At 41.9% G+C, this 25,978-nt stretch overlaps 1 protein-coding gene across 3 annotated transcripts in view; it reads left to right on the top strand.

The window, feature by feature from the left end:
* DEPDC5 (DEP domain containing 5, GATOR1 subcomplex subunit) overlaps window positions 1–25,978 on the top strand; it is a 111,527-nt gene that overhangs the window by 35,499 nt on the left and 50,050 nt on the right. For 2 of the 3 annotated variants that reach the window (XM_036276559.1, XM_036276558.1), the window contains exons 16-23: window positions 55–116; window positions 239–312; window positions 4,298–4,367; window positions 6,330–6,366; window positions 7,177–7,297; window positions 9,432–9,652; window positions 12,813–13,016; window positions 22,705–22,770. In XM_036276559.1, the coding sequence (XP_036132452.1) occupies window positions 55–116; window positions 239–312; window positions 4,298–4,367; window positions 6,330–6,366; window positions 7,177–7,297; window positions 9,432–9,652; window positions 12,813–13,016; window positions 22,705–22,770 (855 nt within the window). Of the gene's footprint in view, window positions 1–54; window positions 117–238; window positions 313–4,297; window positions 4,368–6,329; window positions 6,367–7,176; window positions 7,298–9,431; window positions 9,653–12,812; window positions 13,017–14,716; window positions 14,853–16,151; window positions 16,250–22,704; window positions 22,771–25,978 lie in introns of all 3 variants that reach the window. The other variant, XM_036276557.1, reaches the window with a different exon arrangement.

Raw genomic sequence — 25,978 nt, 5'->3', positions numbered from 1 at the left:
CTGCCTCTCCCCGCCTCTCTCCTATCCAAACTCTTTCTGTCTTTTCTTTCTTAGGAATTGGTGTGGACTTGGTGTGCATGGGGGAGCAACCTTTACATGCTGTCCCGTTGTTCAAGGTAATTCGATTTTGGATTGCTTACTAAGGGCCAGTTTCCAGGGCCAGGGTGATCTTGACAGTAGTTTTCATTAAAACTTGTTTTTTTTTTAGCTGATCTTTGCCTGACTTTTTCTCTTTCAGCTGCATAATCGGAGCGCTCCTTGCGATTCTCGTCTGGGCAATGACTATAATATTCCTCACTGGATAAACCACAGGTGGGTGTGATCTTGATTCCTAGAATGTGATAAGAATTTTGAATAACTTCCTTGCCATTTTCTCTTCAAGTCTGTTATGTTCTTACTATAAAAACTTCTGTCAGGATGTGGAAACCAAAGTTCTAATGTTTGCTTATAGCTTCTCTATGTGCAGAGCTGTGGCATTAACATAAGAACAGTCTATGGTGAAAAAAAACAACAGCAAATTTTGAAGGATTTATTTCCGCTACTGTTGCCAGCTCCTATTATTCCCCATTCCCACACACCACAGCAGACCAACATTGTGCCTGACCTCCTCCATGTGTAGAAAATTCCCCAGGCCCCTTCTTTACATGAGACGAGGCCTCAGTGTTCCTGCTGAGTCCAGCTCAAGGTGGTGTCTCTCATCCCTCTGCCTGTGCCACTGCCTTCTCCCAGTCCTAATCTTATCGAACAACTGCAGTGATCTTAGTGTGTCTATTTCTGATCTCTTTCCTTCAGTCCATCCTTTAGACCAGGGTTTCTCAACCTTGACACTACTGAGGTTTGGGGCCAGATTATTCTTCGTTGTTGGGGGGCTTTTCTGTGCATTGTGGGATGTTGGGCAGTGTCCCTGGCCTCTACCCATTAGATCCTGACAGCGCCCACTCCCAGCTATGACAACCAAAATTGTCTGCAGAAACAGTGGTGAAGTAAATTTTCCTATAAAAAATCCTGCAGAAAGTTCAGTTGTTTCTTTGAAACACTGCAGGTAGAGATCATACCTTTTGGAAACTAATTATGAGAACTAGATGTCCTCGAAGAAACCTGCCGAAAGTAAAAAGACTTGGGCTATTACTTCTTTTTAATGTTTTATGATTTAAAAAAAAGACTGCAGGTTTATGGAGAATTCATTTGAAACCTTTGGAAACTAGGGAGGGAAAATCATTGCAACTAAAAACAATTTTTAAAATATCTACAGACTTTGCCGCATGTCCCCTGGGTGGCAAAACCCCTCCTGCCTGCCCATTGAGAATCACTTCTTTACACTGGTGCTTTTTCCTAAGCAACAGGGCCCTTTCTTCAAGTAAAAGTATTACTTGGAACCAAGCATATAAAAGCGAAAAAGTGTTAGTGTTCCGCTGTGCCTCGCACTGCAGGCCCCGATGTAGCACCCAGAAGCACGGGGCGTCTGGGGACCAGCATCTGTCAAGCACTGCTTGACTTGGTTGCCAGAACCATATTTATGAAACTAAAATGACTGTCCTCCGGTTTTTTTGTGTGGCTTACTACAGACTTAAGCATTTGACTCCTCTCCCACCACTTGCCCTCTTTCATTCTGCAGGGCACATACCACATCTCACTCTCACATGTGAGCTTTTCCACCTAGTGGGCCTCTCCACCTGCCCTTGCCCTCCCAAAGGCCAGCCCTAACATCTCTCTTCTTCCTGTGCTACCCCTGATAGCCAGTAGCCGCGTTTTCTTCCGTGCTTCCAGAGCATTCTGCCCCTCTCTGGGTCCTCTGTCTTAAAAAGAAGATCACTTGGCTCATCCCTCAAGCTCAACAGAACTTCTTTTAGTTGCAAATCATTGCTGGAGACCAGCTTGAAAACTCATCACAAATGCTGATTTCAGCCTGTAGTCTTTTTTTACTTTGCTATGGGCCACATTGCCCTGGTATGATAGTTGCTGCTGGTCAGTTAAGAATCAGTTTCATGAGCAAGAAATAGTCATTTGGCCAGTTCGTAAAGATAGAGCGATCACATTGTAATTATCCTGTTCTAAGTATGTCTTACTCTTTTCAGGGGGACTCTCTGGCTGGTCATCCATGTTATTTCTTTACATGTGTGAATATACAACTGTTGAATGATGTTCAATTTTAGATGTTGTCATTGTATTGCCTGACATCACCTTGACAAAATGACTGCTTCATAATGAAATGCCTTCTGAATCTTTCTCATCTTGTGTTTTTGTTGCTATTATTTTAAAAACTTGGTTCAGGCAAAATAGGAGCATTTTGAGCTTATTTCTTTTTCATGTATTTCAGAGACAGTGTATCTTCTTTTTTTGTGAGCCCTCTAATTATTTTTGGATTTGTAATCTTTGAATAGACATTCAGATTCTTTTGCCAATAAGAAAACAGCTACTGTTTAATTATATACCACATTTCATGGTTTTGGAAATAATCAAGGGAAAAAGTTGTTATAACACATACAAAATTGTATATGAATTTAAGTATTACAGTTTCTCAAATCTTCATAATAACTTGAAGGTGTTCCAATTTGTCACTGTTTTCATCCTAAATTGGTTCTCTGATTCCAGTTAAGATGAAAGATAGATCCACACCTGAGGGGCTTCAAGATCTGAGAGCTGGGAGGGCCCGAGGCCTGTTTTTCACATCTCATTGTGAGCCTTGTTGCTTGAGCACTTGGGGACAGCAACAAGAGGACAGTGGCCTGAGATGGGTGGCTGCTCACAGGGGCCATTGTTCTCATCCTGTCAGCAAAGCCTCTTCAGAAGCAGGCAGATTGTTCCCACTGTAGTGAGGCCAGAGACCCTACTGAGCATAATCAAACTGTCGTCAGTGAGAGCTTATTACTCCCGAAGTATTATTGGCTAATAATTAAAATGGATTTAAAAAGTAAATTAATACCATATCCATAAGAATTATAAAACTGGGGTTTAGAAGATATCACAGGATATTACTGAAATCTGTCTTGGAGCTTATAATCCGAGTTCCAGAGAGGATAAGGGGCTTGCTGAGGGTTGACCAGCAAGTTCATGGCAAAGCTGTAGCCATTGATAGGAACCATTTGAAATTATGATATTAGACTGTCTTAGACCTTCAAACACAGCAATTTCATATTTTGTAATAGAAACCCGTTCTTCTGATGGACATCACTTCACCACTCAGCTTTTACAATTAATGTCTGGAAAGAGAGTAGCCTCCTCTACTTGGTATCTTCCTTGGTACCACTGTGAGAGGCCAAGTCCCAGAGGCTAGCTGGACTCTAGGTCTTGTGGCAGACACTATTCTAATGTTCTTATGTACTTACTGTGCCACTAGGATTGCCCCAGAGTCCACTGATTGTCTGCCTTTTTTGTTTGTTTATGATCAGAGTTATGATACGAGATGGGGATATTCATAACATTGTTATCACAAGTTAACTATACATTAAAATAAAGAACATGGGGGTGGGAACAGGAGGAGGGTGTCAATGGGGGGGTGTTATCTGTAACAAAAATAAATAAATAAAATTAATTAATTAAAAAAGAAAAACACAGAGAGATGTCTAAAGAATAGAAAAGGCTGCATAACCTTTATTCACTTATTCATTCAACCCTGGGCAAGGCTGGGTCTCTAGTTTTCTTGTGTGCCTGACATGACTGCATTACATGATTTTCAGAGGGATTGAGACTTCATGGTTTCTGCCATCTTTTCTTGAGGGCCACTTTTTAAATTTTCTTGCCTGGGTTATTCTTGCTCATTAAGTGCTGATCAACCAAGGAGTAATAAAGACCTCCCTTGGGCCCAGCATCATGTCAAGTATCTAGGTGAAGAAATATTATGGTGTAAATAGATTTATCTCTGCCATAAGGAGGAGGTTCTAATCCACTTAGAAATCAGAACTAGCACAAAACAATTTATAGGGGTGGGGGGATAGAACACAATTTAAAACATAGTTAATGTTTTATAGGAATTACAAAAGAAGTTAGGTTTGGGAAGACAAAGGAAGTTAGGCTTGGGAAGACAAAGGCATTACAAAAGAAGTTAGGCTTGGGAAGACAAAGGCATTACAAAAGAAGTTAGGCTTGGGAAAACAAAGGCATTACAAAAGAAGTTAGGCTTGGGAAGACAAAGGCATTACAAAAGAAGTTAGGCTTGGGAAGACAAAGGCATTACAAAAGAAGTTAGGCTTGAGACAAAGGCTTTCATGAGAGGGCTGATCCATGGCTGGGATTTCACTGTCTTGAGGTTTTTTTAAAAAAAGGTTTAGATTAATGACCCTGTTTGTTTCTTTTACAGTTTCTACACTTCCAAAAGCCAGCTCTTTTGTAACAGTTTCACCCCACGGATAAAACTGGCAGGAAAGAAGGTAGGTGTCACCAACCAGCAGAACATTCAGGGACTGTCATACACTCATGTGGTTATATTGGTCCTGAGATACTCCCTTTCCCCCAGGGTAATAACTGAGTTTAAGAAATTGTTTTAGAACTTTACAATTTTCCACATTAAGTAAATAAAAAACAAGGTAAACCCCTCATATGTAAGAAATATTTTTGGTAAAAGTATGACAAAGAACTATTTTCAGTTCTTCAATAATAAAAGAACTATTTTTAGTGTGATATGACTGGTTTATTCACACACTGAGACCTGTCAGATGCTGGTAGGGACAAGGACACAGCCACATGTTGCAGCAAAGGGGAAATATGATAAAAAGATCACATCTTAGCCCTGGCTGGTGTGGCTCAGTGGATAGTGTCAGCAGTGCACTGAGTAGTCACAGGTTTGATTCCTGGTCAAGGGCACATACCTGGATTGCAGGTTCCATCCCTGTGTGGGAGGCAACCAATCAATGTGTCTCTCTCACATCGATATTTCTCTCTGTCTTTCTCTCTCTCTCTCTCTTTCTCTTCCTCCCTCCCTTTCACTCTCTCTAAAAAAATTAATGGGAAAAGAAACTTAAAATAAAAAAGATTACATCTTAGCAGGTCATTAAAGAAAGACAAATCCAAACAGGAGCAGGGATTTAATATTTTTGCTTACCAAATAGGTTTAAACGTATTAATAATTATACCAAAACATCTGTGAAATTGGTGCTTGAATATTTGGTTGGTGTTCGATTCTTATGAAAAGCAGTTCAGTCATGTGTTTCAAGAACAGTGCAAAATGGTCATGCTGTTTGACCACATCATTTCACTTTTGGCCATGTGGTCTAACGAAATAATTGAGGCTGTTGAATCTGAATAGATCTTGGTCTAGTGTTATTCATAATAGTGACAAGTTGAAAATAATAGGGAAATGGCTAAATAAACCACGAAATAGCCACTTGATGGAATATATTTGCAGCCAATAAAAATGCCACTCTGAAGAATCTGAAGACGCCTTTTTAATGTGACCTGAAGAGAAAAACAGGTTGTTATGTACGGAGGCTGCACACTCGGGTGCTCTCATCTATCTGCCTGTTTCTAGCAAAGCTGAACTCTGAAAGTTGCCCCGTTTGACTGTGCTACATTAGTAGTATCAGGGCCAGTTCTTCCCCTTTTTTTTGGACAGGGTGGTTAATCTTATGCTTCTAATAGGGAAAATATTAATTGGAGATATGAAAACTCCTAAAATAGGCCATGTCTAATAGGTGCTAGGAGAAATGTTCTTCTCCTGCCTTCTGAGGTTTTATGCCTTCACCACAGTCATTCTCAGCAAGGGGGAACTTCTCTGCACATGATCACTTTAAAGAAGAAAGAATGAGTATTGTTACGGAAGGTGTAAGTGTCCTGCAAAAGATTTATCTTTTAAAAAGTGATAGTTCTTTTAGTTTTCTCCTCTACCTTTGTACTTCATTTCAGCAAATTGGGCAATCTAGCGGCACTCAGCTCTGGTGGGATAGGCAGACAGGTGACAAGACCATGGTGAAGGGGAGGCATGCAGAGTTTGGCACAGGTAAAACCTAGTCATGATAGGACAATTACGCCAGTGGGTTGGCCAGGAGTCTGAAGAGCTGATCCTAGATTTTGGCTCTGCCACCTGCTAATTACATGACTTTGAACAAGTCCCTTATTCTTTCTAGAGTTAAATTTCCTCACCTGTGAAGTGGGGTCCATGCCCCCACTGGATAGAGTTGTGAGAGTGAACAAGATGTGAGGTAGGAAGTAAAGGACTGGGCAGGGCTTGACACTGTGGTAGGTAGGTCTCTGGTGTTAGCTCCTGCCTTTCCATCAGTCACAGTGAGGAGTAAGACATGGTTTGTGCCTGGGGAGCGGCCACCTACATACTGTTTCTTGTGAAAGTTCTATTCTAGCAGACAAGGGAGTGATTAATTCTCTATTTAACTTTACAGCCTGCCACTGAGAAAGCGAAAAATGGCCGTGATACGTGTGAGTATTTTACTCCTTTCATCTCTTTTAATAAGAGTCAGCTAGCCGATGGGAACAAGATTATGTGAGGTCACATTAAAGTTTACAGCCAAGCTGGGAGACCTGAGTTCCCCTTGTGTGACCTTTGGAAAGTTCCTTAACCAACTTGTATGTTTTCGTCTTGTCAGCTACAAAGTGGATGATAATAAAACTTCAATTTTCTTTTCCATAGGTCAATTGTAGGGGTCAGGTAGAAAGTTTCAAAGTACTAAACATTCATATTAAGATGATATTTTAAAAGTGGGATCACAGAAGAATGAGATACTGCCATCGCCTTGCCTTTACTTAGTGCTATACTCTTTCTACATTCTTTGACATATAAGTCATTGATCTCAACAACCTGATGAATGGGTTATTATCCCTTTTTTTCTTTTTCTTTTATCCTCACCTGAGGACATTTTTCCATTTTTTGTTCAGATAGAGTGGGAGGGAGGGAGGGAAGGAGAGACAGAGAGAGAGAGAGAGAGAGAGAGAGAGAGAGAAACATTGACATGGAAGGGACACATCGAGTGGCTGCCATCCACACAACCCAACCAGGGCCGGGGACAAACTGCAACCAAGGTACGTGCCCTTAGCGGGAACCGAACCCCAGTCTCTCTGGACCGCAGGCCGATGCTCTAACTGCTGAGCCAAATCAGCCAGGCCCCCCTTTTTTTTTTCAGGGGGAGATGATGATGATGATCACCTGTGCCTTGCAGCTTTTGGTGAAGACCCTGTGAAGGCATCTGGTTGAAATATGTTTTGATGTCAATTCATATTTGTGTATTTCAGCTCTTGGGACTCCAAAAGAATCTGAGAATGCCCTTCCCATCCAAGTAGATTATGATGCCTACGATGCTCAAGTGTTCAGGCTGCCAGGCCCATCCCGGGCTCAGCGTCTCGCCACCTGCAGGTTTTCTGCCAGATTCACTTGGGGGTGGATATAAAAACTGCTAAGGAAAATGGGAGGCCCAGCAGGGACTTCTGTGAAAACAGTCTTGAGAATGTTTTAAATTAAAATTAGCCTAAGAGAAACCACACCATATAGAGTGTTAGGGATTTTGTTTTTGGGTTCTCTGGATCTGCCATTTTGTTAGCTCTGCTCATTATGAAGTATTGTCCCCATATAAGGAGAGCTTTCTTCTGCTTTTTCTAGCCAAGAGAAGCAATTCACAAATCTGGATACTTATTCTTACTTTGCTGCCGCATAGGGCCCAGAGTTTATTTTAGGTTTATTATTTCCAAAGGGAAAGATACTGTTTTCCCCCTCTTTTGTTCCTGCTTTTTAAATTTGCTCCATGGTGTGTTGGTCATATAGTAATTGAGATGTAGTCAGATCTACCAATGTATTCATTCTGTATTCAAGGTTAGAGATGTGTTTTATATTTTCTCCTCATACTTAACAATTTGTTTTAAAATGTTCAATTACAGTTGACATTCAATATTATTAGTTTCGGGTGTACAGTATAGTGGTTAGACATTTATGTAACTTACAAAGTGATCCCCCTGGTAAGTCTAGTTACCACTTTCTTCCAATACTTCATAGTCTTGGTTTTAGGCTTAGTTCATTATATAGAAGTTGATTATTAATGTGTGAAACAGAAATCTAGCTGATTTTTTTCCTACTTGATCAAATTTACCAGATTTCTTAAGTATGCAACTTTAAATACAATTGATTTTAACACTAGTTTATCTCTTCACATTGTGACAAATGAACTTGTAATGGTAACACGATTGTCTTCTGTCCTTTTCCTTTATCCCATCCTAATGTCTCATCCTAAGAATGTTTGGACCTTAGAATGAGTAAAAGCTATTAACAGAAGCTCCTGTACACATAGACTCTGCTCAGGGGCTCAGTCATGCTTATCTTAAAATGCTTTCCCAGTCCAAGATCCTTGGGTTTTTTTCTCTAATGAAAGATGCCAAGACATGGTGTTTCAAATACCCAGGTTGTGTGTTCCTTGAGGGGCCGGACTTTGTCTTAATCAGTGCTTTGTCCCTCGTGCAGGGTTGAGCATATACTGTGTTCAGATATTTACTGTTGAAATAATGAATGTGTAGTCAGCCCTTAGGATCTGTTTTCAGGCTCTGTTGAGGCTATTACTGAAAACAAAACCCTTCCGGGCAGAAAGGGAACAGCTCTGATGCAGGAGGGGCAGCCCTGTCACGGCTACTGACTCTTTCATTCTGGGTTTTTCCCCCATTGGGCATCTCCCTTTCTGATCCTTCTTCCTACTGCTTCCAGAGGTTTTCCCCTTAGGGAGTTTTATGTTTTAATCAGGGTGTACTGTTTTTTAAACCTTTATTAAGGAAATATTCAAACGTGCAAATAAGAGACGTGTGTGATGGACAGTTGTCAGCGCATTTTCAGCCTTGTTTCATCGCTTTCCCCCACATTTTAAAAGTGTTTGAATATTCTAAAACAAATCCTAGGCATTCCATTTTTTTCACTTGTAAATATTTCAGTATATGTTGCTAACAAATAAAAACTAAAAAAAAAAACAAATAAAAACTAAAAAAAAACCAAATAAAAACTAAAAAAAACTTAAACTTAAACCCCAAAACAGTACCTTATCATTGGTGACCAAATAACATTAATTTTTTTCTATCCTCTGATGGCTAGTCCATAAAATTTAACTCTTCCTCTGGTGTCTAAATTCTCTGTAAGCTGGCAATTATCTCCAGAGGCTCGATTAGCCTTAGGCTCAGTTTTTGGTGCAACAAGACTCCTCAGGTGGCATCATGTCATGTCCCATCTGGTTACCCCATTTTTAGTGATAGAAGATTGATCGGTGAGGTCAGACCAGAGCAATTACTTCTTTACAGCTGGGATCCCAGGACTTTGGCCATTTGAAAACTGTCTGTCATTTATCTTCTTTCTTACAAGCTGCTCTGGGCAAAGTACCTCCTATATTATGTCTGCTCATAGATCTCATTGGGGATTGTTGTTGGTTTCCAAGTAGCTTGGGCTGGTGACAGTTTTTGATGTTTTACTCTAGGGGGGGCAGCATTCCTTACTAGGTGGTAATTTGTCTCTCTTGGGCCAGGTCTGTGCGAGAGCAGGAGAGTCACAATCGGAAGAGTGCCAGCTCCTGTGACGTGTCATCCAGCCCTTCCGTGCCCAGCCGTGTGCTGCCCACTGAGGAAGTGAGGAGCCAGGCTTCTGATGACAGCTCTCTGGGCCGGAGCGCCAACATCCTCATGATCCCACTCCCCCACCTGCACCAGTATGAAGTCAGCAGCTCCTTGGGCTACACCAGCACTCGAGGTCAGAGAGCGGGGCCCAGCTTCCTTCCTGGAGTAAGGGATGGGGGTTGTGGCCAGGTGTGGGGTGTAAGTCCCACATTTTAATTATTTCCATGCAGTGCAACGAGTACAAATCACCTGAGCTGTATGTATGTGTGTATTATATTAATTTTGTCTCTACCCTTTCTTCCCCTGTTCCTGTAACTTCCTACATTTCCATATGTTAAAGTTGAGCTTTTCTTAGGCCTAGGGTCAAAGATGTTTGCTTATTTCCTTATTTCTATTTGTGCCATACTCAAAACAGTCTCTATCCTGTATTCCATTTTAAGATTTCTCCTTGTAGTTATCTGTTACCCTGGCTTACACTAAGGAAGACAAGTGCTGCCTTTCCTGTATCCTATTTTTCCCATCCAGCAGAACCAATAACTACAGTGTACAGGTCCCTCCTGGTTTTTTAAATATTTTATTTTGAAATAATTATGGATACATGGGAAATCATAAAAAAAATATACAGGGAGGGCCTGTGCACCTTTCACTCATTTTCCTCATTGGTGACATCACGCATAACTAGACTATAATATCAAAATCAGGAAAATGACATTGGTGTAATCCACAGAGATTATTCAGATTTCATCAGTTTTATATGCAGCCATTTGTGTGTGTGTGTGTGTGTGTGTGTATGTGTGCGTGTGTATGCAGTTTTATCACATGAAGGTTTCTGTAACCACCACTGCAGTTAAAATCCAGAATTATTTTATCACCACAAGGATCCTTCATGCTACCCCTTTATAGCTACACCCTCCCACTAATTATTCTCCTTCTCCATAATTTTGTTATTTTAAGAAGGTTATATAAAGGGAAGCACAGCCCTTCTGACTTGATCACTGACTTGGGAATGTTGTATATACACAGCTGTCTCCTGTTGCCCTGGAGGGTTTCCCAAAGGGCAGGAGTGTTTTCCATGACCCAGCATGTTGAAGGGGAAGCCACTGGTGTGGCCTCAGGACAGAGGAACAGGGCATTTTCATCCATTAGCACCATACACACTGAGCCAAGGGCCTAGGAAAATTTTTGACTGCTGAAAAAAGTGTTTTTGTTTGGTTTGTTTTTTTAATTACATGACTTAAATAATTAATTAGAGTTAGTATTCAAAAGAATTTTAATACATTTGAAAATTTCTAGGTTAGCTTTTTCCCACCTTCTGGTAATTTCTAAGTTTACATGACAGTGACTCCCATTTTGCTGAAAATATTTTTATAAGGGTCTGTTGCAAAAGCTAAATTAAACTAAATATTAGTCCTTTAAAAACCTTTGTTATTCTAAAGCCAGATCTCCCCTAAGGAGATGATGCTGGTTTTAATCCAAGTAGCCTTGAAAATAGTTTTCTTCAAAATGATTTGAATACTAGAATTGATTTTAACATATTTTTGACCTATTTTATCCCTTAGTCCTGTTTCTCAAACTTTTTGAAGTATGTACTCATTTTTTTTTTTTTTATCCTCACCCGAGGACATTTTTCCATTTTTTGTACAGATAGAGTGGGAGGGAGAGAGAGGAAGGGAGAGGGAGAGAGAGAGAGAGAAACATCGACGTGAAGGGACACATCGAGTGGCTGCCACCCGCACGACCAACCAGGGCTGGGGACAAACTGCAACCGAAGTATGTGCCCTTAGCGGGAACTGAACCCGGGTCTCTCTGGACCACAGGCTCACGCTCTAACCGCTGAACCAAACTGGCCAGGGCTGTACTCATTTTTTTTTAAATTGGGTTTTCTCCTTTTATTTCTTTAACTAGCTAGACCATATTCTTGTTTATTTTGGAAACCAGAGCATCAACTCATTAATTTACAATGAAAAAATAGTTTTCATGGAGATCTGAATGTTCTCTTCTTGCATGTACACTAGTTTGAGGAATTAAATATTACTCTATCCCAGGCTCTTATTGGGTAGATAATGGTGGACAAGACAGAACCCTTGATGCCATGGATTTTACATCTTCTGGACCCACTTTCTAACCTTGGTGGTTGCTTAGTGAACATGAGGTGAACATAAGAGTTGGCTGTGGGTCAGCTCTTTTATCTGCTCAGGGTATTTAGCATGATGCCTCCACCTCCATAGTAGGGACCGGCCTGTCATTGAACAGGACAGGCTGAGTCTAAATATCATGTCACCTCCTTGCCTGGTTAAGGCTGGATGCTTCCATTTCTTCATTCTTTTCTCCCCAAGAATATATTTTTAAACACAGTAACATTTGATTGCTTACTTATGTTCCAAGATACTGAGTCAATGGGAGGGGTTTTTGATCCACACAGTCATTCAGGGCCCCAGACTCCTTTCATCCTGGATGCCGTGGTCATCAACACTGGTCTGCAAAGTTGCCACAGCAGGGGAAAATAGAATGGAGATCATGTGTGGAGATATTTGTGGTCCAGCTCTTCAGTTGGAGCATGTCATTTCTACCTGTGTTCCAGTAGCTGAAAGTTGGCTAAGTTATTTGGCCCTAGTGCAAAGGGGCTGGGAACTAGAGTCCTGTTGTGTGCCTAAGAGGAAAATCAAACAAGTTTAGCAAACACATCAACGGTCTCTGTCAGAGTCTGTTCTCTGGTCACCACATACGTATTTTTTTTTTAATAATTTTTCTTTATTGATTTTAGAGAGAGAGGAAGGGAGAGGGAACATCGATTGGTTGCCTCCTGCATGCCCCCCACTGGGCATTGGGCCCACAACCTGGGCATGTGCCCTTACCATGAATCGAACTGGTGACCTCCTGGTGCATGGCTTGATGCTCAACCACTGAGCCACACCAGCTGGGCCAAATATGGATTTTTATTGTTCCTCCCGCATACAGAATATACTACCCCATCTCCAATGGAGGCAATTCAAGTCCTACCCTTTACTTATAACTAGCTTCAAGTCCAGGGTCTTTAGGTGATGTGTGGTCCACCCCATCAAGTTTGGGTGTGGCTTCATTGGGCCAGTAATCTGGGGAGCAAACTAAGAATTTAAAAAGTAAACAAACCCAATATTTTATTTCTTTTTCTTTTGGTGATTTTACTCATTTCCCTAACTGCTTAACATGTATGATGTCCAAGATTCTTGTTAGCCTTGGCAGATCGGTCTGCCTAGCTCTGGTTTCAATGTGGCTCGATGCTGTCTGTGTCTCAATTCTACAATAACTGGCAGATGTCCTGGAGAACATGATGGAGCCACCGCAGCGAGACTCCAGCGCGCCAGGGCGGTTCCACGTAGGCAGCGCAGAATCCATGCTACATGTTCGACCAGGGGGATACACACCCCAGCGGGCGCTGATCAACCCCTTTGCCCCCTCACGAATGCCCATGAAGCTCACGTCCAACAGAAGGCGCTGGATGCACACCTTTCCTGTGGGTAAGTTGGTGGCTCAGGAAAGAGCCCTGGACTGAGTTCCTGGTCCTGGTCCTCAGCACTAATCACACGTGACCAGTCAAGTATCCAAACTTCTCTGCACCTCTGGTGCCCCATCTCTAAGATGGGGATAACCATGCCCATTTTGCCTATTGCAGGGATTCTTGTTAAGATTCTGAGGTACACTTGGGAATGGGCTTTGTGACTGTAATTAGCTGTATCAACCTGAGGGCTTCTGTTTTTGTAATTTAAAAGAGACTGTACTTTGCCACCTGCTTTCTTTCCTAAGACTAATATCTTTCATTCTCATTCATTCCTTCCTTTCCTGGATCTCTCTGGATATTGATGTTACTGTTTTAGGTACACAGTTATATTCCTTTGTTTTCTCACAGGGGTCTCTGACAACTAAAAAAATAATTTTTTCCCCTCTGAATTCAGTTTTTCCTAGTCTGTCCTGATCTGTATTCTGTCCTAAAGATGACAGTAAGGTTTATAAAGCTGTGGCTAAAATGAAACTTCAGCTTAATGGATTCTTACTGGGCTGGGAAGGGACAGGTGCATTAAATGCCAGGTTTCTTCATAGAGGCCTTTCTTCTGACTGCCTAGAACTGTCTAGTTATTATTATTATTATTTTATACTTGATTTAGTGTTAAAAGTTAAATAAGTGAGCAGTGAATCTGGTTCTTTCAGCTGTAATTGGGGGTCATTCTTAAACCCCTTTTTGCCCTCCTTACCGCTGTCATAATCAACCACATGGTTTGTTTCTTCCTGGTGTCTCTTTCTTCTCACTGTCACCCCCACTGGCTCGCTTCAGGTTCTCCTAGGAGAATTACTGGTGTTTCTTTCGTGAATCTCTGCTCTTCTTGCTTCTGTGCTTTTCCTCCAGACACCCAACGTGTAACCCTTCACTAAAATGATATTCTTCAAAACTGCATCATCCTGCCCACCTGGGCCTCTAATCGCTCAGGCCCTCGCTTGCTGGGCTCCCAGCACTGCATCTCCTCCCGCCATCCTCAGAGCTTTTCTTTCCCAAGCCCATCTGGTGGGCTCCTGCACTTGTCTTCCCTCTTCCGTGCTTGGGGTTTCACACAGGTCATTTCTTCTACCCAGATATCTTCTCCTCAGCCCCTGCTAACTTTAACACTCTGTAATGTCTCTTTCTCTAGGAAGCACTTTTTAGTAGACTTGACTAATTCTGATCATTTCCTACTAATCATTTTTGCACTCATGCATCCTCTGCTACTTTGAGTCACAGTTGTTGCTGTCTTATATATCAACAGAGTCATTGGTGTTTTAGTTGTGTGTTCCTTTTCATTTAGTGTGTGTTAAGCTTCCTAGGAAGGGCTGTTGCCTCCTATTCTTCCATATTTCTCTATGGTGCCTCAGTTGTCATACATAAGAAAGAGGCCTTTAAATATTCTTAGGCTGAACAGGATGACAAACATGAGCCCACACAGGTGGATGAGTGTGGCTCTGAAGAGATGTCTTTGTGGGAGCCAGAGTGGATACAGTGGGTACAGAGTGGAGCCTTTGGGGGATACAGTCTGAATGTACATAATGTTCCTCTGTGTGTGTGGCCTGTGGTCTACTCTTTCAATGTCTCCAACACCCATATCCAGCAGTCAGAAAGGAAGATTGAAGCTAAGTGCACAACACTAGCTGTCAGGTGGGAATGCTGCTCAGTGGATCTTTGTCTGGGTAGGACCATCCGGAGAGGCCATCCAGATCCATCACCAGACCCGACAGAATATGGCGGAGCTGCAGGGCAGCGGGCAGAGGGACCCAACTCACTCCTCTGCAGAGCTGCTGGAGTTAGCATATCATGAAGCTGCCGGAAGGTGAGAATGTGTACAGGGCTCCGGATGGTACCTCGAGATCACTCTTCAGCACCCAAGACAGTGCGTGGAACAAACCACTGACAAAATGTCATGTTTATAAGATTTGAAGAGATAGTGTGAGATCAGGGTCTTCATTTGTTAGACAGCATCATTCCCTTCAATGGTCCAAGTGCAAAGCAAACAACCTGACATTTTTGCCAGAAATATTACCTAGGCCCTGCTGTAGCTTTAGGTGTAATTCAATGCACACTTTGTAAACCTCAAGCATGAATTTCTTCTAATCTTCAGTCAAGGGCGAAATGGATGCTGAGACTGGTGATTTGTGCTGTGTGTTTTAGGCATTCATTCTATGACTTTTGTCATTTTGGTCATTGAGAAATTTTACTGTTGAGTTTAGAATAAGTTAATACTAAAAGCAATGAAAATCAAGGCCTGTGTTTTTAAAAATAACTCTTTGAACCAGAATTCTGAATGTGTTACAGGCATCCAAAGAAACTCAGTACAGGACGAAAGTCATTTAAACCTTGATAAGCATGAGCCCAGGTTACACCTGGACTCACTGTGATGCTTTAGGAAACACTTTTCAAAGAGTAATATTTGACCCCTTTTTCACTCACCTTGACATCCCGTGGGATGGATGAGGGATACAGTCTGGATGTGACCATCTTTACCAGGTTAACTTGGTACCTCTATTCAAGCACTTCACATCCTCCTCTTGGTGTTAGCAGGGGGAGGCTCAGGACAGAGAGGGCAGGGAATCTAGCGTGGCAATGGCAGCTAAGGAGCCTGGGCAGGAGGAGCTGGTCACAGGAGGCCAGAGCTGGTAAACCAAGTGCCTCACCCTGCTAGCCTGTGATATGGATCCCAGTGTTTGCCAGCCTGTGTGGCTGAATATTCAGGCCTGTTTTTTGTTTGTTTGTATCCTCACCTGAGGACATTTTCGCATTTATCTTCAGACAGAGCGGGAGGGAGAGAGGGGGAAGAGAGAGAGAGAAACATCGAAGTGAGAGAGAGAAACATCGAAGTGAGAGAGAGAAACATCGAAGTGAGAGAGACACATGGACTGGTTGCCTTCTGCACGACCCCAACCAGGGGCAGGGACGAACCGCAACTGAGGTACGTGCCCTTAGCGGGTACTGAACCCAGGACTCTCTGGTCCGCAGGCCGATGCTCTAACCACTGAGCAAAACCAGCCAGGGCAGGCCTGTTTTGATGAAAATGCCCCGGGATACAGGGTGAGCAGGATCAAAGAAGTAATGATCTGCATTAAGCCAGGTGGCTGGGCTCTGTTCTCTGCAGGCACAGCACGTCCCGCCAGCCTGGTGATGGCATGTCCTTCTTGAACTTCAGTGGAACAGAAGAGCTTTCTGTCAGCCTGCTTAGCAACAGTGGTGCAGGTAACCAATCCAAAGGGTAACAGAGTTGGGATACTCAGAGCAGGCTCACATCTAGAAATGACATGGGGACTAGAAAAGAAGGGCCATGACTATTTTGGGATCATTTCAGCCACAATTTTGGGTGACCTATTTAGAAACAGTGCTTTATAATGCATGGAATTATAAATGGGCTGCACATTACATTTTTAGCCAGGAACATGCTGGTCAAGTCACATTTGTCATTGGTCTGTCAGTGAGTCGTGATTGAAGGCAGCTTATGAGCTTAGCATTTAGGGCAGTGCCAGGGCCAGAGTAGGAGTGATCTCTGCTCCCAAAGAGCTTTCAGTTGTGTGGGGTGAGGGCAAACCCACCTCCACATAAACAATTAGGAGAGGCCCAGAGGGGAACAATGTGGTACTTTGTCCTCTTGTTTCTTTTCTTTCAAAAATATTTTTTTATTAATTTTTTAGAGAGAGAGGAAGGGAGAGAGAGATAAAAACATCGATGTCAGAGAGATACATCAATTGACTGCCTCCTGCACGCCCCCTGCTGGGGCTGAGCCCAAAACCTGGGCATGTGCCCTGACCAGGAATCGAACTGGGACCTCTCAGTTCATGGGATGACGCTCAATCCACTGAGCCACACTGGCTGGGCTGTCCTCTTATTTCTTTGCGTAGCCTAGTCTCTCTATGGAATATGCTTTTTCTCTATCTTCAATCCCTGATTCTGCCTGGGAAATGTTGGCTTAGTCTTTATAAATCAGCTCCAACAATACCTCTTCTTTGAAGCCCTCTCTGGTGCTTCTGTCTCCTTCCCATACCTTCACCGGAGATGTTAGCCATGTTTCCACAGAGCTTCACATGCATAACCCAATTGTAGTGCTTGGCACATCCCGATCCCACTGTTTCCACGCTTGTCTCTCCACCAGACTGAAAGAGCTTGTCTGTATCCATCCCCGCATTGTTTAGCACATTTATGGACAAGTAAACTTATACTTCCAAGACCAAGCGCCACATGTGAAGCATCTGAATGACCCACAAAATTATTATAGTTGGTTTGTGACTATTCAGTTACATAAAATATGTTTAGCTTCTTAGAGAAGGTGTGGGAACCTTGGGTTCTTTTTCTAGTCAGGGTAATATAGTTAAATAGAGGCATCCTTACTCTTGCCCAGTCCCTTAATGACCAGTAGCACGTGTTTTCAAAGGGGTCAGAGGTCATCAGGAGGTGGTCTATATAGCATTAGCCTCCAATGCAATTGAACTCTCATCTTTGATTTTGTGCTTCCTGACGAATTATGTTAGCTAGCCACAGGAAGAAATTAGATAAAAATCATTCTATGTTACCATATACAATAACCAATTAATGTCAGATTTACTATCTGGATATATCTAGAATCTTATGAGATATCATCACCTCCACCAGTCCTAGCTCGGTCCAACATACCATCCATCATCTTTCGCCTGAATTATCTCAGTAGCCTGCTAACTGCCTTTCCATATAGTTTATTTTCAGCACAGCAATTCAGAATGACCCTCCAAAGTAGAAGTCAGATTGTGAAACTTATCTGCACAAAACCCTCCGAGGGCTTCCCAGTGTTCTCGGAGTAAACGCCAAAGAGCCCCCTGTGCCATGGGGCCCCTTGCTCCTCTCACCTTACTCTAGTGGTTCCCCAGATCACTCTGATCCTCAGGTCTTTTCTCTTGCTCTATCCTCTTCTGTGCCCTTAACACCAGAGATCTTCATGGCTGAGGCTTACATGTCTGAATTTGCCCAGGATGGTCCTCCTTTGAATTCATTGTCCTATATCATTATTAATAATGTCCCATTCCTCTCTCAAAAGTGTTCTGGATTGGATGATAAGTTATATGACCGCCCTATCCAGAGCTGCTCTTTTCCATTCAGGTCTTACTTGAACCACCGCTCTCTTCCCTGGCAGTTCCACATATCTTCCCTGCCTAATATTTCTCCATAGTTCCGCCTGGCATAGTTTCTTTTGCTGTTGTTTAGGGTTGTATCTCCATGGTTTAAAACAGCTCCTGGCACATATCAGGTAGTTGAATGGATACTAAAAGCCTTCTGAGATTAGCTTTCTCTCTGCTGAAGAATGTTTTCTCTTAATAACCGTCAGCATTCATTCTGGAACAGTTAACAGGATTTCTTTTCTTAACGCATTGGACGGTCTTTTTCTGTCTTGCTTGGTTTGGAATTGACTCTTATTAAGCCATCCTCAGTCCTCATAGAATATGGTTTGCTGTCTTCATACCCACCAAACTCTTACCTATTCCAAAAACGTTTCTTGAACTCTAGGCCCTCTGCTAAGGCCTGAGAAGAAACAAAATGATTAGGGCACCGATTCTTCTCACCTCAAGTGCTCTGGTTTGGGATTCTATTTGAAGAAGTTTGATGTGGGGTGACTATCATGACAGTAAAGCCCCCTTGCAGGGAGCTGAACTGTGAGTGGTTCCAGTGATACCATGTGGCTTGAGCATGTGGCCTGCATCATGGTATGGTAGATGAGGAAGCCTGCTATGATGCAAATGTCCAGACCTGAGTGCCTCGCCCTACTCCTCGTGGCCTTTGGAGTTTAGCCTTCAGCCTTTGCTAAGCCTCAGGTTCTTCATCTATATAATGGGCATAAAGATTTTCATCTGCCTACCTTCCTGCCTACCTGCCTTGCAAAGCTGTAACAATCAAAAGTAGATCGGGTTCTTTAAGGACAAAATGTCACGTTGGGTTCTTGTTTTGGAACAAGGTGGGGTCTAAACAAACAACTAGTTAACATTTCATTTATTAGAAAATAGAAGACCTCATCTGTGGCCTCTCCTTCACCTTCTAGGCTTGACAGTTTGCACCATCTGCAGGCACTCAAGCATGACTCAGATTTTCTCCTGTGTTTGGACTTAACTCATGTGTGAGTCATGATTCACAGGAGTGGTGTCTCTGTGGGTTTCCCTCCTTGCCCTGTTGAATTTCATTTTGAGCATTGTTGGCTGGAGCCTGGCACCTGGACTATTCACTTGTTTTTCACAGGCGGCCCAGCAGGGACCAAGTTGTTGGAAATGAGCAGATATTTTTTGTCCCTCTGTGTCTTTAACTGAGCACCAGTTTGTGACTTGTTGGTTAGCATCATTCCCTTCATTGGGTGTAAGTGCTGTAGATAATTTTGAAAAAGAAAATAAGTAATGCCAAGTTTTCTTTCTCTTTGGTATTGGGACCCAGAATCTGCAAGCTGGTGTCTGTGTTGAGCATGAGGTCCATGTGGCAGATTTGGCCTGACAGCTAAAGTAAAAAGTAAGTTACGGCACACTGAGACCAGAAGAAAGGGCCTCAGACTCACTCATCCAGGCAGGTTGGGCTTTTGAAGGGTAAGCAAGGTCTATGTAGCCCAGAGAGGAGAAGTGACTGACCCCAGGCACAGGCTTGTAGATTCCCCTGGAACCAGCCCTTTTTGGCCTGAGGTTAACAACCAGAGACTACATTTAGACTTCTTGACTCTGAACAGATGTCAGACGAGACAGAACTGAGATGACTCTTCTCAGCATTGGCTTCCCAAGTTGTACCTGTCTTTGAACTTTGACAAGATTCATCCCCAAATATCAGGTTGGAGCATAGCTGACTTGACCAGGAGGTCACCTCCATCCTCTCAGGTTGTTGGGGCTCTTCACATGCCTATAGCAAGTCTGTTTAACTGAAAATAAGCCTCAGAGGCAGAGCTGGTGGGAGAGGCAGTGAATTAGGCTTGAAACACAAGGAAGCTGCATATAAGCTTTGCAGAAGCCCTTAAAATATTTATTTCTTTAAATTTTTTTCATTGCTATTTCTTTAAAATAAAGTGTGTGTGTGTGTGTGTGTGTGTGTGTGTGTGTGTGTGTGTGTGTGTGTGTGTAGCATTCAAGGTACCTACTGGCCTCGAATGTGCTTGTACCTGTTAGAAATGGCACAAGTCTGCTCTTGGCCTAGGAGCCAAAGCTGCTCTGAGAACCCTTTTATTGGTTGGCTCTTTGAACTCAAACAATTGCCCATGCAATTGTAAATTGAACTGTTTCTTTATTGGAGTAAGAATTTCAGTCCTTACAAAGTCTGGGTTGGTTTTCTTAAAAAAAGAAAAAGGTGATCTAATATTTGAGCTTAGCATCCAAACCTGTGAGGTGTGATGTGTTTTAATAGTTTTAATGTTTTGGTAATGTCCATTTGGGGATTGCCTTCATACTGGTTCTTAGGCTGAACAAGAAAATCTACCTCATTGCTTCTGTATAGTCAGGCTTTGTGTTTTTGTGAAAATGGGTGTAATCAACCAAGCTAGCTTTTCAGAAAAGTTAGCTCCAAATGGCTTTTGGCTGTTGACAAAGAACAGATGACATTTTCAGTAGCTGAAAACTGGTGCCCCAGATGGATAGTCAGGAAATAGAGCATCTGTAGAGTTAAGCAGAAGAGCCTAAGTGCAGATTTCACCCACTTACTGTGTGATTTTTTAGTAAGTTAACTTCTCTGAGCCTTGGTTTCTTTATCTGTGGAAAAGGGATAATACCTACCTCATATCTGCCACATAGTGTGGGTTTGAATAAAATGAAACACTGTATTTTTCTAACTTACCAAATTGTATCTTCTTCTTATGATGACTAGTACTTTTTAAAAATCTGCTGAAGGTAGTTCCAAAAATTGCTTTGGCCAAGTGACATCATCACTTTAAATTTAAAACAATATTTATTTTAAAATTTACGTACAGTAAAATTCACTCTGTTTGCGTACAGTTCTATGAGATTTGACAAACCCATGGAGTCATAATTACCTACAAACACATCAAGAAACAAAACATTTTCATTATCCCCCAAATTCCTTTGTGCTACCTCTTTGTACGCAACCCCTCCCCATCTTGCAACCATTGTTATCTGTTCTGTCTCCCTCTAAATTGCCTTTCCCAGCATATTATGCACATGGAATCATACAGTTATATAGCTTTTTGAGTCTTCTTTCACTCAGCATAATGCTTTAAAGATTCATCTAAGTTGTTGCATGCATCAGTAGTAATGTTCATTCCTTTTTATTGTCCAGTTGGATTTCATTGTATGGGTGTCCTCACTAGTTTGTTTAACCCAAAGACATTTGGATTGTTTCCAGGTTTTGGCAACTGTGAATAAAACCACTGTAAACATTTACATAATGGGTTTCTGTGTGAACATACATTTTTATTTCTCTGGTAAATTCCTAGAAGTGGGATTGCTGGGTCAAATGATAAATATATGCTTAACTTTTAAAGAAACTGCAAAACTGTTTTCCAAAGTGGGGTACCATTTTGTATTCCTGCCACCAATGGATTCAAGTTTCCTTTGCTCCTCACCCTTGTCAGCACTTGGTACAACCTGTCCTTTTAGCCATTCAAAGAGATGTGTAGAAGTACCTCACTGTCCTTTTAATGTGTCACTTCCCTAATGACTGATGATGTTGAATGTCTTTTCATGTGCTTACTTGCCTTCTCTATGTGTCCTTTGGTGAAGTGTCTGTTCAAATCTTTTGCCCATTTTCTCATGAGGTTGTTTTTTTTGCTCATGAGTTTTCAGAGTTCTTCATATGTTCTGGATACAAGTCCTTTGCCAGATATGTGATTTGTAGATGCTTTTCCCCAGGTTGTAGTTTGTCTTCTCCAAGATTTCACAAGGGACTTACAAATATTTGTTCTTGTCATAAAGATTCGAACTGCACAAAGTATTTAGAATAAAAAACTCAAGTTCTCATTTACCTTCTGCCACGTCCTCCAGCTTTCTTCTCAGAGATCGTCACTGTGGACAGTTTGGTTAGGATATTTCCAGTTCTTTTTATAGTATAATTTTCTAGTAACTATATATTTTGAAAGGGACTTTTAAATGTTTACATGTGTGTTTTAAAGTGAGTTCTATTACATTTCTTCATTCAATAAGTTGCATTTTAAAGAATCTGTTTTTCTTTCAGCCTAGTTATAGGTAAAAGCATTGTTTGTTTTTTTGTTTTCTCTCTCAGTGAGTTTTGATGCACTACTTCAAAACACCATGATTTGGGGAAGAAGATGACTGTTGAGTTGACTAAATTTAAATAGGTCATTTTATACTTGCTAAAGATTGCTTTAATTAGTTAAAATGACTTTGAAATGCTTCCCTTTTCTTAATGTAAGTGGTAAGTTGCTCTTTGCAAGGTCTCATTGGGCAAAAAATAGCATTGATAACCTCAGAGTGAAGTTCTGGCTCATTCCCAAATTTCAGAGTGATCATTTTTCTTTGATTGATTCTTTTGTGCTGTTGGAAATCCTCAGCACAGATTTTATACTTGATTTACATTTTTACTTTTAGCTCTAGTTTGGGGCTTTTAAAAGGTGAAAGATTTATGCGATCTGAAGAGAAACCAGAGTATCTAGTTTTGGGCTTTTAAAACTACAACTGATCAGACCTTTTTTTTTTGAAGAATGAACCTCATTAAAACAAGTGGTTTTCCTCTTTTTATAGGTATGAATCCTAGGACCCAGAATAAGGACTCTCTAGAGGACAGTGTTTCTACCTCTCCAGACCCAAGTAAGAGGGGGCGGCTGCCTGGGGAAGGTTGAAAGGAGGTGGGGGGTGGGGGGTGATCTGGGCCTGAGGAAGCAGGAGAGAGCCCTGTGGGAAGAGAATGGTCTAGAAGTCCACATGGCTCTGGGGTACCGGAAGGCAGTGTGGTGAGGGAAGACTCTTCAGCCTCTTGGATGGAGAGTGAGAAGGAAGTGGCCAAATGGCCTGTTCTGGAATATGATTCAGAGAAACCTGGGAAGGGTAGCAGAATTTTCTAGAGGCTTTTGTGCTGATCCAGAGCTGGTGTTAGCCCTTAAATTACCTAATGATGGCTTTGGGGAAAAGTTGGAAACAAGTAATGAGAACTGGAGTTATTTACATACTTGTAGCTGAAAATGTTTGACTGGGTTGCATTTGTTTTGGTCATCCTTTTCTCTTGAAATAGCTGAACAAGTAATTATAGCTGGCCTTTGAACAACATGGGGGCTAGGGGTGCTGACCCATGTGTAGAAAATCCACTTATAACTCAAACAAAAATTTTTTAAATGTATTTATTGATTTGAGAGAAAGAGAGGGAGAGAGATAAACATCGATCTGTTGTTCCACTCATCCATACACTCATTGGTTGACTCCTGCATGTGCACTGACCGGGGATCGAATCAGGACGATGCTCCAACCAACTGATCTACCCAGCCAGAGCCCACATATAACTTTTAACTCCTTCCAAACTTAACTACCAATACCTACTATTATCCAGAAGCTCTACTGAGAACATAAACAATTAACACGTTTTGTATATTATATGTATTATGTACTGTAGTCTTACAGTAAGGTAAGCTAGAGAAAAGAAAATGTAATTAAGAAAATCATAAGGAAAATACATTTATAGTATTTATTTTAAAAAATCTGCACATAAGTGGACCCATATAGTTCAAACCCCTGTTGTTGAAGGGTCAGCTGTATTTGAGAGAATATCGAAGTATCTACAACAGCAAAAGACCAGAAGAAGATCCTACCACCTGATAGATGGACTATTTTACTTAGCTGTGGCCAGTGGATATACATCACTGAGGTTTTTTTTGTCCCATTATGATTAACTTAATAGTCCTTTCACTACTTCTTCCAGCCCCTCATATTAATCATTTGTAGTGGCAATATCAAAAAAATTACTATATCACAGCTCAAAATAATAATTTCTTGTAGGTGGCCATTTGGGTGGTTTCTTGTTTTGTTTTGTTTTTGTGATAGTATATAATATAGATACAATGCATGGTGCAGTTGGTGTATTTTTGCTTTTGGTTCAGATCCCTGGAATATATCTCCCAAAGTATGGTTGGCACATTAATTATTTTCTAGAAAGCTGCCAGCAATGAATAGATGAGCCTATTTCTTCTCTACAACTCCAGCACTGGATTTATTTTATTTATTTATTTTTTTTTAATCCTCACCCGAGGATATTTTTCCATTTTTTGTACAGATAGAGTGGGAGGGAGAGAGGGGAAGGGAGAGAGAGAGAGAAACATCGACGTGAAGGGACACATCGAGTGGCTGCCACCCGCACGACCAACCAGGGCCGGGGACAAACTGCAACCGAAGTACGTGCCCTTAGCGGGAACCGAACCCGGGTCTCTCCGGACTGCAGGCCGACGCTCTAACCGCTGAGCCAAACTGGCCAGGGCCAGCACTGGATTTAGTAATGTGTTTATCATTATTAATTTGATGGTTCTGAAATGGAACCTCCTCAGAGGTCTTGGCAGGGCTGAAGATGCTGGAGCTAGAAAAGAGGCCACACTCTTTTTCCAGTGAAAGAATGTCATTAAACTAAGAATTGGGACCTTTTTCACCATGGGATTTTGGACCAGACATTTAAATTCTCTGTATCTTGCTGTGTGCCAGCAGAAAACATTTCTGAAAGGTTTTTATAATCCTGAGAGTCAGGAAGCTGATGAGGACCAGAAGGATTTAAGAAGGTAATAAGATATAACTATCTTCTGTTTCTGGCTTCCCTAATGTTGCTTCAATCAGGTGTTCTCCTTCTACTACAAGTTCTAATCAGAAAGTAGGAATAAGCTCATCCCCTCATTTGCCATATGGAGAAATTGGGGTGATTAATTAGGCTGTTCGGGGCTATGTTTTGAATTCCTTTAAAAAATTTTTTTTTCTTTATTCATTTTAGAGAGAGAGGAAGGGAGAGGGAGATAGAAACATCAATGAGTGAAAATGTCAATTGGCCGCCTCCTGCATGCCCCCTGCTGGGGATCGGGCCCACAACCCAGGCATGTGTCCTGACCAGGAATCGAACCAGCGACCTCTTTGTGCATGGGTCAACACCTTTTTAAAAAATGTATTTATTGATTTGAGAGAGAGAGGGGAAGGGAGTCACACACACACACACACACACACACACACACACACACACACGACAGAGACATTGACTTCTTGTTCCACCCTTCCATGCATTCAATCGTTGATTCCTGCATGTGCCCCGACCAGGATGGATGCTGAAACCTTGGCATATCAGGGATGATGCTCCAACCAACTGAGCTACCCAGCCAGGGCTATGTTTTGAATTCTTAAAGTGTTAATGAGTTAACAAGACTTGTGCAGTCAGACTCGTAGAATCGAAGAGTGGAATGGTGGTTGCCAGGCACTTAGGGAGGAAGTGGAAGTGGAGTGTTGCTAATCAATGGACATGAAGTTTCAGTTATGCAAGATTATTATGTTCTGGACATCTGCTGTACAACGTTGTGCCTACATTAATAATACTGTATTATACACTTAAAAAATTGTTAAGAGGGTAGCTCTCAGGTTAAGTGTTCTTACCACAATAAAATAAAATTCAAGCAGACAACTAAAAATGACCCCAAGACCTGTGTAGACCATGGAGGTAGGCCTGTTGCAGGTGAAATCATCTTCCACAAGGCAGTGGTGCTGTATGGGGCATATTTCCTGCAGTGACGGAGCACACTAGTCTTCTTCTTGTCCTTTAACTCTGGGTTCAGTGGGACTTGGTTGCACTGGTTAGTGTGTGTCTGTAGGGTGGAAAGATTCCTGAACAGAGAGGGTTCTGGTCCTATAACCTCTAGGAGGTTTGGCTTGGCCAACTCTTTAAAGGGATTGATGAAAACACCACACCTTCTGAGGAGGCAGTGTGAGAGTGGATGAGATAACGGAGGTAACCACACTGAAAGCCACATAGCACTGTGCAAAGATAAAGTGTATGAGGATCTCA

This window comes from Molossus molossus, unplaced genomic scaffold, assembly GCF_014108415.1.
Source record: "Molossus molossus isolate mMolMol1 unplaced genomic scaffold, mMolMol1.p scaffold_m16_p_22, whole genome shotgun sequence".
In the NCBI taxonomy this organism is placed as follows: Eukaryota; Metazoa; Chordata; class Mammalia; order Chiroptera; family Molossidae; genus Molossus; species Molossus molossus.
This window is presented reverse-complemented; position numbering and strand designations above follow the sequence as displayed.